Genomic DNA, 20,828 nt, shown 5'->3' on the forward strand with positions numbered 1-20,828 from the left:
CCCAACTCTCTGCTCTCAGAATGTTTTTATGCTGCTGACCTGGGAGTAGTGACGCAAATCTGTATAACCAGTGGTTGGATGTTTCCCTTGGAAATGTGCATGTTGAGGGTCTCTCCCACAACTCAGTCTAAACTTCCAGCGCATGCTACTGCAGTTTTAAAACATCCATCCTTATACCTTCATTGCAATCACACTGCAAAGCTCTGAAATCATGACCTCTTGCTAAGAGCAGCAGCAGCTCTTGATGACCCCCCAGGAGTTACTAGGGCCCCCTGCCCTGGAACTGGCTGAACGTTCTGTTCAATCCACATGTTCCACAAATGAGCCAACAGCCAGAGCACAACCCTGGACAAGGGATGCTGCTCGGCCCTTAGCAAAAGAGATGAGCTCAGAGAAGCAGCACCACCCCGCCAGGAACACAAAACGCAGGTCAGCTTCCAGCCTGGAGACAGGAGTCTCTCTCACAGGAGACCTGACTGCGGGGCCAGAAGGATGGAACCCCTTCTGAAAACGAGGCTGTGACGGGGAGTGAGGAGAGAGCCGAGGCTCCCGATGCAGGGACACGCGTGCGGGGGCTGGCACCACGATGACGGGCGGGGGGTGGTGGAGGGGGCAGACAGGACACCGTTTCTTCCTGGCTTCGCTCACGGTGCTAAACTTACCAGGAGATCCACGAACGGGTGCCCTGGGAGGACCACGCCCCGCGGGGGGGAGGGGAGAAAGCTCCACACCAGACCCCTCTTCTGGACAGCAAATGGGCCCTCTGGCTGCGGGGGATGGAGTCATTTTACAGACTGATTTGCAGAATGTCTGGGGCCACAGTAAAGACTCACTCTCCCAGGACTTCCCTGGCGGTCCAGTGGTTAGGGCTCAGCACTTTCACTGCCAGGGCCCAGGTTTAACCCCTGGTCAGGGAACTAAGATCCCACAAGCCGCGCGCGGTGTGGCAAAAAAACAAAAACAAACAAACAAACACTACTCTCCCCACCTGTAAAAGGCCGGCGTTTGGCTAGAAATGGATGAGGGCGTATCCCGTCCACTCTCAGCCTGTGGCACCTTGCCTGCATCCAGGGTCCTGCCTCTTTTAGGGCAGACACTCCTCTGTCCTTCCCGTAAAAAGGACTGACTTACAAGGCTCCAGCTCTCCCACCAGCCCCTTCTGGAGCCCAGTCTCCTTCTGTGAGTCAGCCTGGGTTCAAGGCCAGTGGGCCATGGCACCAACTAGCTGGGAGGCCTGAGGCAAGTCAGCTCACCTCCCTGGGCTCCACGTCCCTCATCTGCAAATGAAGACAATGAACAGTCCCCACCACGGAAAGTGCCTGGCACAGCGGCCGGCACAGAAATGCCGAACAACTATGATTATCTCATAATTACTGTCAGGAGTGACCCTGGTGGCCAAGCACGCTGGGAGATGGCCAGCCGTTACCTGATCTCGGTCACGTCCGACTTGTCCAGTTTCTGCAGCTCCAGCTTGGCGGCCTCCAGGATGGGCATGACCTCGGCCAGGGCCGCCTCAGCCTCAGCCTTCTCCGCCGCGATGACCTTGCTTTGCTCCTCTATCTCCGTGGCTTTTTCCTCCGCCAGCTGCTTCTTTTCCTCCGCTGTGGGGGGGAGGGGGAGGTCAGTGAAGCCGCTGGGGCATGGGGAGGATGGACCACCGCTCCTGAGCCAAAGCAGCGCAGCCCTCAAGGTGGGCGCTGGGCGGAGGGGGCTGAATGAGCTTCGGCCAATATGGCGGCCTTGGGCGTTCCCACTGGGACAGATGTCCTCACGGCGCCTGGGGTCCCCAGCACAGGGACAGCTGCTGCGACTCTGACCCTCCTTGACTGTGTCCCCCTCCCCCCGCCCCACTCCATCCCACAAGACAGCCTCCAGCCCTGCCTGGCCAGTGTTAGCTGAGGACATCAGAGCTGCCCTCCCTGTTTTTCTGGCTCACAGACATCTCTCTGGTTCTTCATCAGCTTTTCCCACATTCATTCAGCCCAGCTCAAAAGCCACCCTCCCCTGAGGTCACTCTCAGTCTCGTCACTCTGTTTATTTGCTTCATGACACTAATCACAATCTGAAATTTCATCTGATCACTGGCTTGTTGATCGGCCCCACTCACTAGAAACGTAAACATCTCCCCGAGGCCTGTGACCCCAGCGTTTAGAACAAAGCTTGCCTCACAGTAGGTGTACTGGCTTGAATAGTGTCCCCCTCAAAATTCATGGCCACCCAGAACCTCAGAAAGTCACCTTATTTGGAAAGAGAGTCTTTGTAGATGTAATTAGTTAACACGAGGTCATACTGGGTTAGGGTAGGTCCTAAATCCAATGACTGTGTCCTTATAAGAAGGCCATGTGAAGACACAGAGGGGGAAAGGTCACGTGACAATGGAGGGGCAGAGATGGGAGGGATGCGTCTACAAGCCAAGGAACGCCCAGGATTGCAGGCCACCACCAGAAGCTGGGAGAGGCCAGGAAGGATCCTCCCCTAGAGCCTTTGGAAGGAGCAGGGCCCTGCCAAGACCTTCATTTCAGACTTCTGCCCTCCAGAACCGTGAGAGAATAAATAAACGCCTGTTGTTTTAAGCCACCCAGTTTGTGGTGCTTTGTTATGGCAGCCCTAGGAAAAGAACACAGTAGGTATTCAATAAACGCACGCTGAATTCAGCAGTCTCTCCCTGATGGGGCGTTCTCTCGGGACTCATCCTCACAAGTCCACAAGCAAGCGTTCAGGTTGGCTGATTCAAAATGTGAACTCCAGGAGAACGTCTAATTGATCCAGCCAGGGCGGGAACAAGCCCAACCTGACAGCCCAGACTGTGGATCAAGAGCAGACAGGGTGCCAAAGCCAAGTTGGGTGCTGTGACCAGAGTAATGAAAAATGGGTCCTGTGGATAGGGCCTGACACGATACGGCTGGAATTGAACTGAACCAAGGTCATACGCAGAAGCGACACAAACACGGGCTAGGAAGAGAATACCCAGAGGCAGGGAGGTTGAGTGGCTTCTGCAGAAATCCGGGGATGAGCTGAGGAGGACACGCATCAGAACACAGGATTCTGAGAGACGACAGAAACGGGAGCCCCAAGACCCAGGGAGAAGGGTTAGGGGTCGTGGCAGAGCTGCAGCTTAGGAGTTGTCCTGTGTGAGAGTCATGTAAAGTAAGCCAGTTCCAGGACTTCCCTGGCGGTGCAGTGGTTAAGACTCTGCACTCCCAATGCAGGGGGCCCGGGTTTGAGCCCTGGTCAGGGAACTAGATCCCGCATGCGTGCCGCAACTAAAAAAAAAAAAGATCCCGTGTGCCACAGCTAAGACCCGGCACAGACAAATAAATAAATAAATAAAAAGAAAGCCAATTTCTTAGAGCAGGAGGGAACCATACCAAGAGCAGCCGCCAGGCCAGGAAGAGCAGGTGAGGGGCCCAAGAAAGAACGCGGAAACAGGCTCACGTTAGAACCAAGAAAGTCCCAAGTGAATGATGCTCAGGCCGAGGTCATTTAAACCGACCCAGTTCACTAGCTCATTGAGGGTAAAGAGATGACTTTTCCACATCCTGGCAAATCCTCAAGCTACCAGCTGTGGGTCCTGCATATGGTAACGTCTTAGTGCCTATTATAGGGGGCTTGACGCTAACTCAGAAAACATAGCAATGCAAGGGTCAAAAGATGCCAGTTCCTACAAGTGGCTTCCCAGGGAAGTCCCCCAGTGGAGCCCTGTCCTGTTTGGGGTTTTTTTTGGCGGCGTGGGGCGTGGGGCGTCCCGACTCCCCGAGCTGGGCGCGCACTCGCCTATGGCTGTATTGGTGGCAATCTCCTCCAGCAGGGCCTCGCAGGCAGCTGACTGCTCCGCCAGCACAATCTTCTGCTCGGCCAGCTTCTGGTTCAGCGCATCCAGCTGGATGGTGGCCTCCTTCAGCTTGTCCAGCCCCCCCTCCAGACGCTTGCACTGAGCTGAGGAAAGGGAACACAGGTATTCACCCTCCAGGGGGCGCTGTTCCCAACACACCCAGACAAGCGTTCCAGTGCGATTCGTCCAAGTTGGGCTCACCGGGAAAAAAAAAAAAAAAATCATTTTCATGAGATGTCAAGCATCTATCAGTACCTCCATTGCCGTCTGGGGATGGCATCTTCCAAAATGAATGTATTTCTGAACATAACCATTTGTTTGGCCAACAACCAGAGCCAAAGCATTTTTAAAAAACATTTTCCAGCAGGGCACGTTGCTCTCATCAAATAGTATCTCTAATGCGATGAACATACAGAGCTAAGAAAGTGCATGGCCCAGCACAGAAAAACAAAAATAAAAGCATGCCAGGGTCCTGCCCACACAGACGAATCACCCTGAAATGCAAAATCCAAAATGTGCTTTGCTTTGCCTCAATCCTGAGTATGCCCAATCTTGCTAAGAAGTGTCTACTTAAGGAAAAGATCAGCAGTTGGATCTTCATTCGTAAGTAATAACAATTCCTGTTAACCGTCCCATTCCCAAGTCTTACCTATATTATACTGAGTTTTCTCATCCAGTAACTTCGAATACGTGTTAATAAAATCCAGGTAGTTCTTGGGAGTTACGTAGTTGCTGCGCCTCAGTTTCTGTAGAAATTGTTTACTGAATTCACCCACGGATTCGTGGACCAAAACAACGTGTTCTACCAGATCTTCCATATTTTCTACTGGGATCAGCGGATTAGTCCCTGAAGAGGAAGGAATGGAAAAGGGTGGCTCATAAAGAAAGGAAAGGAGCAGTTCCTCAGAAAGTTAAACATGGAATTCCCATGTGACCCAACAATTCCACTCCTAAGTTTGTACCCACAAGAACTGAAAAATGGACACAAGGAGATTCTTGGACGCCAATGTTCATAGCAGCACTATTCACAGTAGCCAAAAGTGGGAACCATGTCCAAGTGCCCATCAACAGATGGATGGATAAACAAAATATGATCTGTCCATAAGTGGAATATCATTCAGCCTTGAACAAGAAGGAAATTCTGACACACGCCACAACATGAATAAACCTGGAAAACACGCTAAGTAAAAGAAGCTAGACACAAAAGGACAAATGTTTCATGATTTGACTTACATGAAATATCTAGAGTTGGCAAATTCGTAGAGACAGAAAGTATATTAGAGGTTACCAGAGGTTGGGGGCAGGTCTGGGAGGACAAGCAGTGAGTGTTCAGTGGGGACAGAGTTCCAGTTTTAAAGATGAAAAAGGTTCTGGAGATGGATGGTGGTAGCAGATGCACAACATTGTGAATGTAATTAGTGTAACAGAGCACACTTAAAATGGCAAATTTTATATTATATACATGTTACCACAATAAAATACGATATAAAAATGTTTTAATAGAAAAGAGCAGTTATCACTTGCCAGTGGCTTTTCTGGACCACAATACTGATCCACGCTCAAAAGGATGGCAATTTCTCTAAGAACACAGAAAGCCAATTCTCTGTCCCTACTGGTAGGAAGGCTAAGGCAGTGTAGTAGGAGGGGCTTGAGATTCCAGGAGAGAAATTTGCTCAGTGTCCTTGCTGTATCCCCCGTACCCAGCACATACGGGGCACAAGGTAGGTCTTCCTGTAAGTCTGCTGAAAGAATTAATAATCACTCCCGGTGCCAAAACCACATCACTTGGATTATCTCACAGATTGCAAAATACTTTCACCTCAAAGCAGAAAATGAAGGAAGGAAGTATGACCAAAAGCATGCATTCATCCAGATTCTGCATATTTGATCTTGAATCATACCAGGGATTAGCAGACCACAGCCATGGGCCAATTTAACAGCATGCATGAAAAGCTTTGCCTCACAAATATCCATACTTATGGGTACAGTCATCCCAATTCCAGAGATAAAACCTAAGGAAAAAAATTCTGAGCAAACTCCATGCAGCATTATTTATGATACTGAATCACTGAATACTGAAAGCAAAGCTAAGTGCTAATGCATGGAGGTGGCTAACGAGCCTATGAAACCTAAGGCACATCTATATCAGGATTGGCAACCTACAGCCTGCAGGACAAATCCGGCCTACCACATGTTTTTGTAAATAAAGTTTTATTGGCACACAACCACGCCCATTCATTTACATATTGTCTAGGGCTGCTTTCCTGATGCGATGGTGGAATTGAGTAGTTGCAACAGAGACCGTATGACCTGCAAAGCTGAAAATGTTTATCATCTGGTCATTTACAGAAAAAGTTTGCTGATTCCTGAGCTATATCATCAGGAGAGAGTCATTCTCTTAGCCCCCTTCCCCAAAAGACTGCAATCTGCCTACCAAGTGGGACTAGTTATTTATTTATTGAATACGTATTTATAAGGCTGACGCTATTTACAAGGTCAGCCAGTGTCATAAATCTGCTCAAGTTAGGTCCAGATAAAAAGTTTCTCCCTGAGGATAAAGTGACTTGCTTTCTTATTTTGAAGATTAAAATTAATAATCAAGGCCTCAGGGCTTGGAAACTGTAAAGCAAAATCAACACTGATTTGCTGACCCCTACTTTGGATGATACCTAATCAATTTTTATCCCACGTTGTCCTTGTAAATCCCCCGTAATCTCTTTGGACTAAAACACAATATAAATCAAAACACGCTAACAAACTAAAACACCATTCACGGCCATGGGGGTTAATGGTGACAGAATCTACTGGACCAAAATTCAGAGTCAGAAAAAGGATAACAAATTGCTTTGTTATACTGTCAACGTGGTCCCCACATTAGCTGTCACTTACCTAAAAAAGCCTTAGCCACTGCATGCAGAGCTTGGGAAGGCCAGGGCATGAACCAGTCAATACCGGTGTTATTCACTAGACCTTGAAAAGAAAGAGAAACAAAAGAGATGATCGCTCTGCAACTCCGAGATGCTCGAGAACATGGATACCGTCTTTGGTACCCAACACATTGGTGAATGAGCTGGGCGGGTCCAAAAATAATGATCAAGGGACTTCCCTGGCGGTCCAGCGGTTAGAACTCTGCGCTTCCAATGCAGGGGGCGCGGGCTCGACCCCTGGTCGGGGAACTAAGATCCCGCATGCCGCGCAGCCCGGCCAAAAATTTTAAAAAATAAGTAAATAAACAAAAATAATGATCAAAAGCAGGGTTTCTCAACCTCGGCACTATCGACACTTGGCCGGATAATCCTATCTGGTGGGGCTGTCTGTGCACTGTGGGATGTTTGACAGCCCCCTGGCCTCTATCAACTAGATACCAGTTGGATACGTGGCCGCCTCCCACCAGAGTTGTGACAAGCAAAAATGTCTCCAGGCATTGACAAATGTCCCCCTGGGGGAGCAAAACGGCCTCTCTCTGCTCTAGGGGCAGGTACTGCACCTTCCATGAGGCTGCCAGAATTTTCCCAGATGGAAGGGCGCGGAGAGCTACACTGCACTCGCTATGGGCCTTGCACCTGAGACCGTGAGCATTTCCTTGTGTCAGAAGGATAACAGCCATCCAGCGGCAACACGAGAGCCTGTTGGCAGATGTGAGGGGCCGCTCGGGGCTCATCCGCCATGGCAGGGCCCACATTTCAACCTAATGACCATGGCATGGGTCACTTTGCTGGTGGAACCTCATATGTCATTCCCTCCCTAAGACACGTGCCCTGCTGAAGGGGGAAAATGGATTTGCAGGCTCCACTCAAGGGCACCTGGGAAATTTCTGCAGCGGGTCCTCAGGGCGCCCCCCACCGGCGACATGCCCAGGACGATGTGCAGGTTATCCGCACTCTTGTTCAGGAAGCGCTGCCACGTGGTCTCCTTGGCCGGGCCCGGCCCTGGCTCCAAAGCCTCTTGTCCAATCTGACCGAGGATAGACTCCTTCTCCTCTTCTGGGAAAAGCGTGGGCACGATTCCTAGAAAACAAAGGCCAGGATTCTGTTTAAGTTCCAGGGTTATTATCTCTCGAGGCACTGAAATGGCAAGAACCACTGCGTCACGAAAGGGCTGTGGATGCCGAGTCCGGAGAGCAGGGCCTGGGTCCCAACTCTGAGGCCCAAGGCTCACTTGCCGTGTGTGTAAATCCCTTTGAGCCTCAGTCACCTCATCTGTGAAATGGAAATAACAAATGCCTCCTGCTTACCTGGGCGGGTTATCGTGAGCATCAGAGCAGGGGTTCTCAACTGGAGACAACTCTGCCCTTCCCAAGGGACATTTGGCAATGTCTGAAGGCATTTCTGGTTGTCCCAACGTGTGTGTGTGTGTGTGTGTGTGTGTGTGTGTGTGTGTCACGGGGGGTGGAACTAATGGCATCTGGAGGCCAGGGATGCTACTAAACATCCCATAATACCCAGGACAGCCTCCACAACAAAGAATGATCCCACCCCTAATGTCACCAGTGCCAAGGAGGAGTGGCAAAGCCTTCATTCTGCAGCAAAGCATAAGAGCTTCAGAGCTATTTGCCCTTGATCCTTTGGGGTACTATTAAATGGACCCACCGGACCCTACTCAGTCTTCATAGAAAATACACCCTGAGCCCTGCAGTGGGGTTTACAGATAGAGAACAGGGCTGACATTTACATCCCGATTACAAGTTTGTGACCCATGTATGAAAAGTCCGCTGCCAACCCAAGGACACGTGTGCTAAATGCCACACCAATAGCCTAGTAGGTGCCCCAGGCATTTAGGAGACAGGAAACTGGCCCAGTCAAGGAGGCTTCTTGGAGGAGGGTGACCCTGCAGGCCCTAGAGCTAAAACTGGGGGGAAAGTTTCCTTGGTGCTGGACTTGAAAGTGGAGTTCTGTTGTTTTTGCCCCCAGCCCCCATGCATTCCCCCCCTTTCTTGTCATAGGTCTCTCTTTTCCTTTGGAGAATCACTTCTCATCCATTCTAAGTCTGGATGTGGTTTTGGGTAGTCATGACACTACCCCAGGTCTGACCAATCAGAACCCTGCATGACCCTGGCCAAAGTCATTGGCTCAGGGATGGGCATGTGATCTGAGCTAGCCATTGAGAGCCCTGCCAGGCACTTTGGCCACAACTCCTGGGAAAGAGAAACCCTCATTCACTGGGCTAAGAAAGGAGGATGCAAGTCTGCAGCTTCTAGTGCCATTTTTTAAAACTACTTTGGGAAAACCCAAGAATGCAAATAAAAGAAAAACAGTAAAGCCAAGAGCGAGGGAGAGACCAGTTCCTGATGATATCATTTGAGCACCTGAATCCAACCTGGACTTTTTCAGTTCCAAGAATCAATACCATCTCCTTCATTTCTCCCTAACTTTACATAAGCTTGTTTGGGTTGAGCTCCTGCCACTTGCAACCATGGAGGCTGATAAAGAGATGGAGAGAGAGAGAGAGTGTGCCAGGCATGGGCAAGATGCAGAGGCAGGATGCAAAGAGTACACCTGGAGAATGAGAAGAGAAAGGCGGCCAGGCTGCAGAGACAGGAGAAGTCAGTCCACGGAGACCCGGAGCAAAGAAAACACAAGTGCAATGTGCAGAGAGTGGTATCTTAGGAGGAAGGGCAATATGGAGATGTCTGCAAAAAGTCAAGGTCAGACACGACGAGGGTCTGGCTTAGATGGTAAAGGGGTCACAAGGGAAGGGACAGGCTTTAGAGACAGAAAAGCATTCACAAATGTGGGAGAGGCTAAGAGTCGACACACTCCAAGGTTTAGACCTGATGAGAGTTATGGAATAACTAAATACACGGAGGCGGGCAGGGGAGGAGCCCCCTCAGGACGAGAAACAGCCAGATTCTGGCTAGTTGGGCTTTGGGGTTTTTGTTGGTTTTTTCCTTTTTTTTGTTGTTCACCATTTGTACCATTTCAAATTAGTACAAAACATTTTTATTAAATATCAGATGGGTTTCCTGAGAAAAGAGCTAACACAGCAGGTCCGAGACTGCTCCCCTTTCGAAAGCCTGCTTACAGTGTTGGCCCTTGGCTGGCTCCTGGGAACTTAGACTCCACGAGGGTTCCTACCACCACTCACCAATCAGAGGGGCTTACCATGCCTAAGCTGTTTGTACAAACTGCGGTTTATGCTGACCACCTGCTTCCCCCCCTGGAAATCTGGAATTTGGTATGTGCCAGGCAGAAGGTGCCTATCTGACCAGCCGCCAGTGAACAGCCTGAGTGCTGAGTCTCTACTGGGTGTCCCTGGTTGAGGATGCTTCACACGTGTCGTCACAACTCCTCGCTGGGAGACTGAGTGTATCCTGTGCAACACCCCAGGGAAGGGGCTCTGGAAGCCTGTGCCTGGTTCCCCCAGACTTTACCCCACGTGCCTTTCGCCTGGCTGATCGTGCTGTGTGCCCTGTTGCTGTGATAAATCACAGCCGTGTGGACGACAAGATATAAAGAGGAACTTGCTCCTGGCTCTCCTCTGCGTTCTCTTGCTCTGGTTCATTCTTCCTCTTTGAATTCAGTCCTGGACTCGCTTTGCTTCTCACACTCTCCCCCGGGATGACTGCATCCATCCCCAAGGTTTTACAAACTACAGGCCAGTGACTCTGAAATTGACATCTCCACCCGAGGCCCTTCTGAGCATCAGACTCATCTATCCTTGGAAATAGGGTCTTTACAGAAGTAATCAAGTTAAAATGAAGTCATTAAGGTAGGTCCTAATCCAATATGACTGGTGTCCTTCTAAAAGGTGGGTATTTGGATAAAGAGAAAGACACAGGGAGAACAACAAGAGAACACGAAGACAGAGATCGGGGTGATGCCTCTATGAGGCAAAGAATGTTAAAGATTGGCAGCAAACTACCAGAAGCCAGGAGAGAAGCGTGGGACAGATTCTCCCTCAGAGCCCTCAGAAGGAACCAGCCCTGCCGACGCCCTGATCTCGGACTCCTGGCCTCCAGAACCGTGAGACAATAGACATTTGCTGTCTAAGCCACCCCTTTTGCGGTACTCTGTTACAGCAGCCCTCGAAAACAAACACACTACCTAACAGCCCGTAGATGTAGCCGACTCCACAAGCCCCACATGACACAGGCCCGATCTGGTCTTCCCTTCCTGGTAAACGGAACCACTCATCACTCACTCAAGCCAGGAACCCGAGAATCATGCTTGACACTCCCTTCCTCACTTCGTCCGGTCCATCCACGTCCCATTGGCCCTACCTCCAAAATATCTCGAGAATCCACCAGTTCTCTCCGTTCCCACTGCCCCACCCGTGTCCAAGTCGCCGTCATGTCTCACCTGCACCTGGGCAGCAGCTCCGAGCTGGCTGCCCTCTCGGGGGTCTGATGCATCTCTAATCTAGTTCCCACAGGGCAGCCAGAGGGCTCTTTTAAAAATGGAAATCTGGGGACTTCCCTGGCGGTCCAGTGGTTGACTCCGCACTTCCAAGGCAGGGGGCGTGGGTTCAATCCCTGGTCGGGGAACTAAGATCCCACATGCCATGCAGCACAGCCAAAAATAAAATAAAAAATAAAAATAAATAAAAATGTAAATCCGTACCACAGCACTGCACCCAGAATAAAATCTAATCTCGGGCTTCCCTGGTGGCACAGTGGTTGGGAGTCCGCCTGCCGATGCAGGGGACACGGTTTCGTGCCCCCGTCCGGGAAGATCCCACATGCTGTGGAGCAGCTGGGCCCATGAGCCACGGCCGCTGAGCCCACGCGTCCGGAGCCCGTGCTCCGCAACGGGAGAGGCCACAAGAGTGAGAGGCCCGCATACCGCAAAAAAAAAAAAAAATCTAATCTCCTTTAAATGGCTCACAAGGCCCTGCACGGTGTGGCCCCTTCACCTGGTTTGCATCCCGTCCACCAGCTCACCACGCTCCCGCCGTACACACTGTACCCTTGGCCTGTGATGTGCCTACCCACCTGTGAGAGCCTGAATTATGCCTCCTCTGCAGGTAGGAAGTGCTTTAAAAAGGTAACGCTTATCAGACGGCCTCCGCTGAAAGCTGAGCAGCGGAGACCAGCAAAGCCCGTGCGAGACCCGCATCCTGGTACCTGAGGTGAGCATGTTGTTGATGAGCTCCAGGAAACCCTCCTCGGCCACGTGGGCATCCGTGAGCAGGAAGATCATCGTCTTGTTCTCAATGCCAAGTTTCAGGTAAAGGTTCTTCAGATCTTCCCGGAAACTGTTCTCAGAGTAGCCGCGGCTCAGAAGGACCTCAAACACCTGCCGACACGGAGCACAGCATCCCCGTGAGACCACCAGCCCTAGGGAGGGTGTCCAGGTTAAGTGCAGAGAGAGAGGACAGCTCCAGGCAGCGCAGCTCGGGCTGAGCCACCATCAAAGAGGGACCAGCGACAGCAAATCTGGATGACCTGGGCCATTTTCACAAGATACGGTTGAGTGAGAAATGCAGGACACAGAAAACTGACATCCCTTTTTGTCAAACAAACCACAGCGGACGTCCTGTGCGGGCGCACACGTGTGCGAGGTGAGAGCTTATGCAGGGAACAAGGCCTGTCCAGACGGATTATGAATATGGCTGCAAAAAGAGGGGTGGGGGTAATGCAAAGGACACCCTCAGTCATTAAAATGAGTCATTTGATGGGAGTTCCCTGGCAGTCCAGTGGTTAGGACCTGGCGCTTCCACCGCCACGGCCCAGGTTCCATCCCTGGTTGGGGAACTAAGATCCCGAAAGCCACATAGGGCGGCCAAAAAAACAAAAGAGTCATTTGAGTTACTGGGAAGGAGGGAAGGCAGACGATAGCCAAGCAACAGAGGAAATGCGTGTGGGTACAGTCACTGTGCGAACTCATTTAAAATGAGATAAACTGGGGGAAGATGTGTAAAAAAAACCGAATAAGAAGCAATTAAAAAAATCTTAAATTCAAAAGTCCTATTACACACAAAATAGATAAAAATGGAAATAAGGACATAAATGTAAGCCAAGTCTTTCCTGTTCAAGCATTTCCTCCGGCTCACATGTGTAGAGGTTTAACTGCGAACAACGGTTTAGAAAAAGCTCAGATTTATGGAAACAGAAAGATCCCTCATTTCCTCCCTCCCCTCTACCTCTAGTCTCTCTCTCTCTCTCTCTCTCTCTCTCACACACACACACACAGCCTCTTTCACACTCACAGGTGCTCACACGCAGCCACTCACACACTTTCACACCCACACACGCTCACACTCACAGTCACTCTCAAACATGCACTCAGTCGACACACTTCCATGTTCGTGGGCACACACACAGGTGCTCACCCACTTTCACACTCAAAGTCCCTCACACACATTCACACACGGTTACACACACGTGGATACCCGCACACCCTCTCACACAGTCACAGGCACAAACTCAGGGCAACATGGAAGCCCTTCAGCCACATATAATCAGGTCTCCAGTTCTACCTGCCGCCAGCAGACCCCGTTCATCCTCCCCGAGTGTAGCTTTCACTGCGCCCCCTCAACAGGTCCCGGCACCCCTGGCATGGACAGCTCTCTCTGGTCCCCCTACCCAACTGCCCCTCCACTTCCCAGGATACAGGGACGGCCCAGCACAGCCCACTCCTTCTCCACTTCCCTCCGACATCCTCTCCGCCATTCTTCGAGCCCTAGATGCACAAGCACTACCTCAAAGGAAAACGCATCCATTTTAGTTCCCCAACCAGGGATCGAACCTGCACCCCCTTCAGTGGAAGCGCAGAGTCTTAACCACTGGACCACCAGGGAAGTCCCAAAAATGCATCCGTTTTACCTGGAATAATCAACAGAAAAGTCAACTTGCCCAGAGGGTAACATTATATCCTACAGAAAAATGTAGGAAACAATAGTCAAAGAATTACATTTGAATAATGGATGATTTTGATTACATATTTTATCTAATTTTAAAGGTACATCAACCAAGTTAGTTGAGAAATACTTTCAACAAAAGGTTAATATTTGTGAAATACTTCAAGCTAGATTCATTGAATTAACCGTGACTGCTCTTCTATATAAAGAGTTCTCACAAGTCAATAAGCATATAAAGAGGCAAATCACGAAAGGGAAAAGACAAATATCTAATGAACGTATAAAAAGATATTCAAACTGCACTATTAATTAAAGAAATAAATTCTCATTTGAACTATAATAGTTTTCACCCATAACCCTGGCAGATATCAGAATGACAATACCTGGTATTGGCAGAGTAGGGAGAAAAGGACATTGCTGGTAGCATAAATCAGTTTAATCCTTTGTCGTGGGACTGATTGGTTGTTAATGAAGACATTTAAAAAAATAAACCAAATACAGTGAATAATAGAATGACACTGTACCCCCCACCCATCTTTAACATTTGCTAAAAATCCAAAAGTCGTATTTGCTTCAAAACTATTTTTAACAAAGTTATGGATAAAATTAAAAATCCGTTGCCTCTCCTCTGGTCCTCCATCTCCAGGCTTTTTTTTTTTTTTTGCCACACCGCGAGGCTTGCGGGATCTTAGCTCCCTGACCAGGGATCGAACCCACGGCCCAGCAGTGAAAGCACTGAGTCCTAACCACTGGACCGCCAGGGAATTCCCTAGGCCCTTTTTACTCCTGATTCAAGGAGGCAAACTCCACCATGAATGCAGGTCCAACCTTTCTAATGTGAAATCTGGTGCCACGGATCAAAAGTCTTTTAAAAACATATAACCTTAAACCCTCCAGTTTCCCAATTTCAAAAGAAAATGTCTGCATGGAAAAAACTGATCGGTGTGCAAAGAACAAGAATGTTCATCACTGCACTGTTTATAATAACAAAACAAGGAAAAGGCTAAATGTCCACCAACAGAGAGGCTTATGTGTGGCATATCTACACAAGGGAACATTGTACAGTGTTTCAAAGGAAAATGCAAATATATAGCTATTGACTTTAAAAGATGTCAGTGATCTAGAGTTAAATGGAAAAAAACAGATTACAAAAGTTCCATATAGATGTTAATTATATAATATTGCAAAATTGTAATATTTCTAAATGTCTAACTAAAGAAGAATTTTTAATTAAAATATTGTACTACACACTCATCAAATTTGGATTCTGAAAGATGTCAAATGACAAGGGATGTTGACATGTTAAATGGAAAAGGTATATATTATTTTTATACTCTGAAAAATATAATTTGAAAATAAAATTTTACAAGACCCTCTTAAGAAAAAGTTACATATAACATTAACCCATTGCTGGTAATAAGTTAATATATTTGTAGACTCATAGGAAAATCCTGGAAGGATGTGCACCAAAATGTTACTAGGAACCAACAGTGGTAATCCTTACTTAGGTGATGAGATTACAGATGATCTTTATTTTCTTTAGATGTTTCTGCGTTTTCCGAATAGCTGCAATGTGGACATATTACGTGCATATAGAGACCAGAGACCCCATAACAACAGTGATCACTCTGTGATGATGATAATGATGCTGAGTTCAATCTGATTCCAGAAGACATGAGAAGATGAATAAGAATTTTGTGCAAAAGAATACCTTCTAATGCTAGTAGAAGGATTATGGAAACCCAACAAGAGGTATCCCCTCCGAGAGGATGGATCAAAGGGATCCAGGGTAGGCATCAGGGGTAGCTGAGTGCCTGGTAATGACTGAGGCTGAATAACGACCCTGTTCTGCCCAGGAAGAGCAGGCACGCCGGGGGGCGTGGCAGGGGGCGGTCAAGGCACCTGGGGCTAGTTTTCAGCAAAAACAGAGACATCGAGGATAATGCAAGACCCTAGTAATGAACAGGATCGGATACCAGAGAACTAAGGACAGTGTGGGAGGGTGAGTTGTGGAGACGACTCCTCTTCAAAATTGATTCTCATTGCACGGTGCACGTCTCCACGGTGATGGGCCAGGCTGGCGAGTTAACCGGTGGACACTGCAGGACTACTTGTAAGAGCCTAAGGATGGTGTGGAGAAACAGGACCCTTCATACAGTGCTGGGGGGATATAAAATGGTGAGGCCCTTTGGAAAACAATCTGGCAGTTTCTCAAATGAGTCAACAGAGAATTGCCGTTATGACCCAGCAACTCTGCTCTTAGGTATCCACCCAAGAGAAATGAAAACATATGTCCACATAGAACCTTGTACATGAATGCTTAGAGCAGTGTAGTTCATAATAGCCAAAAGGTGGAAATAACCCAAATGACTGTCAATAGATGAATGGATAAACGAAACGTGGTCTACCACACAGGGAACATGATTCAGCCACAAAACGGAATGAAGCACTGATACATGGATGAAGCTTGAAAACACTATGCTAAACGCAAGAAGCTGTCACAAAAGACGACATGCTCTGATTCTATTTGTATGAAAATACCGAATAGGAAAGTCGATAGAGACAGAAGGTAGATTAGTGGTTTCTTAGGGCTGGGGGGGTTGGAAGGACAGGAAGATAGAGGGCAACAGCTAAAGGGCTTGGGATTTCTTCTTGCGATGATGAAAATGTTCTAAAATTGAATGTGGTAATGGTTTCACAACCTTTTGAACATATTTTTATAAAACTATTGAATTGTACACCTTAAGTGGATGAACTGTATGGTTTGTGAAATGTATCTCAATAAAACTTTTTTTTTTTTTAAGATTCTAAAAATGTCCCAGAACCATGCATGCCGGTTGTGCTGATACATTGCCGACCCTCAACACTCTGTCCATGCAGGTTTAGGGCAACTCCTCCTCTACTCGAGCACAGGTCACGGGTCACAGGATTTGCTCGTATTTGACTTTCGAACTTGATTTGACAGATTCTTCATTCCAAATACAATAGTTAGATGCTTCAAAAATTCAGTTAAAATAATATCAACCCCCCCAACAAAAACACTTTATACTCTATGAAAACATCGTGTTATGACCTGTTACAGATAGCTCAAATATTTGCAGGAACTACTAACCGTGGAAACTGGCATACTAAACCCATTTCTGGGGGGTGGGAGGGGAGCTCGGCTCACCTCATAGCCAGCTGTGAAGGCGGCCAGCCTGGCCAGAGACTGCTTCCCGGAGCCCCCGACCCCGACCAACAGGGCGTGGCCACGGTCCAGTCGAATGATGCGGTGCACACGGGTCAGGTGCTCCAAAGCATCGTCAAAGAGAACCAAGCTCATTTTGGTGTTGCTTTCATTATACTCTTCAAGAATTTCCTGAATTTTAGAAAAAAAAAATTTTTTTCTTTAAGAATCACTGGCTTTTGAGAGACAGACTCTCTCCTTTTGTGCCAGAGTGATTAAGAACAGAGGAGAGATTTTTCTGAATGTCTATAATTGTTGAAATTATTCAATCATTCAGGTTTAAGAGACTAGCTTTTACGATCAAGATTTCGATCTGCTGGTCTGTGACTGGCCAGCAGCGAGACAATGCTAGTTACAAGGTTCGACTCGTGAATTAAGATGAAGATGAATATTGGGGGGCAGATGAGTGGTTCCCAAAGCTGGCTGTGCATCGGAACCCTGGCACCCTTCATGGGCTTGATGAAGGGAAATACACAAAGGTGGGCCCCAGGGGTCTGTGTGTTGAGCAAATTCATCAGACCATTCCCATGCACCACTGGACATGGACACCACTAGATCGGACACAAGCCCACATCCTGAACCGAGAGACAGAGGCGTGGGTGTTCTTCCTAGCTCCACCTCCTGGGCACCCATGCAATGCGCTTCCCGAAGAGGTGAGCCCTGTCCGCACCTGGAACAAAGCCTTGGCTGCCTCATAGTCCTGAATGTCTTCATAAATGCGCGTTTCCTCTTCGTGCAGAGCCATCCGGAAGTCTCCAAACAGGATGGGGTCCCTCATCACCACCTCCGCGTCATCCTTAAAATGTACCGTGACCAAGTTGCCTATGTGCTCTTCAACCTGACAATACAAGACCACTTCAGGAAGCCAAACTCAACACCACAGACGTGCTAAGACTTGTCAGAAAAAGAGTGTATGCTAGGATTTTCTGAAGTAATTTGCATTCGACTTTTTTCCCCCATTGGCTGCAAGGTACTTAATAATCCACCCTACTTTACCTGTTGACTCTCATTATTAGTCTCTATTTTTCTGCAGTGTCCCATACAAAAAATACATTGAAAAAAAATACATTGGGTTTTTTTTTGATTTGTACTTTTTCTTTTCACCCAGAGAAGAATTTTGTGGTTAGAGGGTTTTTTTTGCATTTGCTGGTCCATATTCAATGTACTGACCAGTTGCTTGTCTGTTTCATTGATTAACCGGTCGTGGAAGACTCTCAGACACTCGTTCCTCCAGACTCTCACCATCTGGGTCACCGTCTGGAACCTACAGGATGGAAGGGGCAAAACCAGCCACAAAGTTATCTAGAGAAGAGCAGGCTGAACGCTACTATTTTCAGATGGGTACACAGGGTGCAGAAAAGGACAACACACCCATAGCCATTTCCACCCCCCTGGTTTCACATTAATTGAAATTTAATGCAAGCTAACAATTTAATTGTAAAGACCATAACGTTGTCATTCATAACTTATCCTGCTGCAGGGAAGAAAAAGAACATTGTCTATAAGTGACATAAATGACCTGAGAACCTGACAGGACTCTTACTTGCTGGAATTTATGAATTTAAAATCAGCAGCAGAGCCGCTGGCAGCTCCTTTTTCTAAGAACCAACTCCAACTGACCCCAATTCTGGGTCTTTTTCTGGTTTCTGGCAAAGAGCTCTCACTCCACCCTAAATACCTAGAGCTGCTCTCTCTGAACTGCCATTCTGAAACCTTCAAGGGCACCCAAGAGTCAGTGTGGGTACGGGGAAAGTTCCTAATTCATTTTTCAATATTTTGTGGATTCATAACATGAATCCACGAAATTGGAGGATCCCTGCAAATCTACATAGATGCAAGTTTACATTAATGTAAATACGCAAATACGTCTAGCTTTCATGAGTCAATCTCTAGACCCAGACTTAAATCCCTTCTGTCCTCCATGCTTAACTTCTCCCAAAGACACATATATTGATAATAGAGTCAGTTAGCAACTGGCAACAATTCAGGTGTATGAAGGAAAGGCTCCACGTGGGCCAATTTCACCTTTAGAACTGAGAACAAATGGTTGTCACAGCAGTCCTACCACGGGGTTGAACACACCTGTCCACACGGCCACACACCTGCCTCTCCTGGCTCCACCTGCCTTCAACTCAAGGGCTCAAGAGGCATCAGGTCTTAACCAAGCATTTGACTCTGTTCTTCGTTTAACGTGAACAGAAAGACACTGGGCTTAACCAAGCATTTGACTCTGTTCTTCGTTTAACGTAAACAGAAAGACACTGGGTAATTAATTGATACATGGATTCACACCACATTCCTTGATAGCTCCTCTGTCTTAAAAGAATAAGAAAACCCATCGTACTGATGGGACACATTTTAGTGAGAGAAAACAAACTCACCGTTCTGGGTTAGTGAGGACAAGACCATTAAAAATCCGCGAGAGATCTCGAAGGTTAAAGATGTAGTGGAACTTGGATGGGGTGGGCAGTAGATCCCGAACAATGTTTTTGTAAAGTGCCAAAGTGCAGGATGTCAGCTTGTCACTTACAGCCACAATGCTCTCATGAAACACCTACAGAATGAAAAGACCCCCCACCACCACCGCAGGTGTCTATCAGTGAATGAATGGACAAGCAAAATGTGGTCCATCCATACCTTGGAATATGATTGGGCCATAAAAAAGAATGCAGCACTGACACCTGCTACACTGATGGATGAACCTTGAAAACATGATACTCAGTGAAAGAAACCAAACACAGAAGACCACATATTGTATGATTCCATTAATGGGAAATTTCCGGAATAGGAAAAGCCATAGAGACAGAACGCAGATAAGTGGTTGTCGGGGGCTGAAGGATAGGATGGAATAACTGCTTTTGGGGTGATAAAAATATTCTGGAACCAGACAGTGGTGATAGTTGTACAACATTGTGAATGTACTAAATGCCACTGAACTGTATACTTTAAAATGGTTTTAATAGCTAATCTTATGTTGCATGAACTTTACCATAATTTTTTGAGAGGAGGTAACAAAACAAAGAACCAGAGAAACTAATCATCTGATCTGCTTTTGTTTCCCTAGATTTTCACATTAACTGACAAGTCAACGTGATATGAAACCAAAGCCCCAAACCAGCCCTCAGTTTGAGGTTGATTTGACTAGCACAGACCTCACTGTTTTGGGAGCGAATGGCTTAACGTAGGGCATGAACACGCCAGGTGACCACTGATCCCACACCTTTATGTTTCCTGCCTGGCCCTTCAGGACTTTAAGTGTGCAAGCCTGCTTTAGAAGGCAAATGCCAGGCTCAGAAGGTCATTATTTAAATGAACGGGTTCCATTTATGGGGGTCACATAAATCACAACGATAACAGCGATAACTAGTATCTAGTGAGTATCGGACATGTGCTGGGCACTGTGCCACACACTTTACACGCATTTTCTCCTTTCATTCTCCCAAACCCTAAGTGAGGTGGGTACCAGAATTATCTCCCTGTTCCGGAGACGGAAGGGGACTAAAAGCTCTCAAGGGACTTGCCCAAGGAGCAGGATGGGGACTGACTCCAGAGCCCAAGTCCTCTAGTTGGTTCAGTGCTGTCACTCAAGGTGGCCCATGTAACTCAGGGCCACAGCACAACTTCCACGGGCCCCAGGCACCTTCATGGGTCCCTTCCTCCATAAAAATACATTATTTATATATCTTATTATATATATATTATATTCTTTATATTATTATATATATTATATAAATATATGACATGTTATTTCTAGAAATAAAACTATACTTATACATTATTTTATTTAATTATAATTAAATATATTATCTTACATATATATTATGACTGCCTTGGTATAAAGATGAATATAATCCAGGCTGAATTATATTGATTCCTTTCTTCTGGTTTTGAAAGAAATGAAAACATGTTCACAGTCCCCTAGAAGCACCGTGGGCTGTAGGCATTGTGTTTGCTGTGCCAGATGCACACATT

General features: G+C 47.4%; 1 protein-coding gene across 1 annotated transcript in view; it reads right to left on the reverse strand.

Annotated features, from left to right (window-relative positions):
• Positions 1 to 20,828, reverse strand: part of DNAH10 (dynein axonemal heavy chain 10) — a 140,356-nt gene that overhangs the window by 27,594 nt on the left and 91,934 nt on the right. The window contains exons 44-53 of the mRNA XM_007448657.1: positions 19,238 to 19,410; positions 18,027 to 18,120; positions 17,527 to 17,694; positions 16,800 to 16,988; positions 11,895 to 12,066; positions 7,636 to 7,839; positions 6,722 to 6,802; positions 4,482 to 4,679; positions 3,775 to 3,936; positions 1,427 to 1,601 (exon numbers count right to left, since the gene is read on the reverse strand). Of these exons, the coding sequence (XP_007448719.1) occupies positions 1,427 to 1,601; positions 3,775 to 3,936; positions 4,482 to 4,679; positions 6,722 to 6,802; positions 7,636 to 7,839; positions 11,895 to 12,066; positions 16,800 to 16,988; positions 17,527 to 17,694; positions 18,027 to 18,120; positions 19,238 to 19,410 (1,616 nt within the window). The remainder of the gene's footprint in view (positions 1 to 1,426; positions 1,602 to 3,774; positions 3,937 to 4,481; positions 4,680 to 6,721; positions 6,803 to 7,635; positions 7,840 to 11,894; positions 12,067 to 16,799; positions 16,989 to 17,526; positions 17,695 to 18,026; positions 18,121 to 19,237; positions 19,411 to 20,828) is intronic.

Source organism: Lipotes vexillifer, unplaced genomic scaffold (assembly GCF_000442215.2).
Source record: "Lipotes vexillifer unplaced genomic scaffold, Lipotes_vexillifer_v1.1 scaffold21, whole genome shotgun sequence".
Lineage (NCBI taxonomy): Eukaryota > Metazoa > Chordata > Mammalia > Artiodactyla > Lipotidae > Lipotes > Lipotes vexillifer.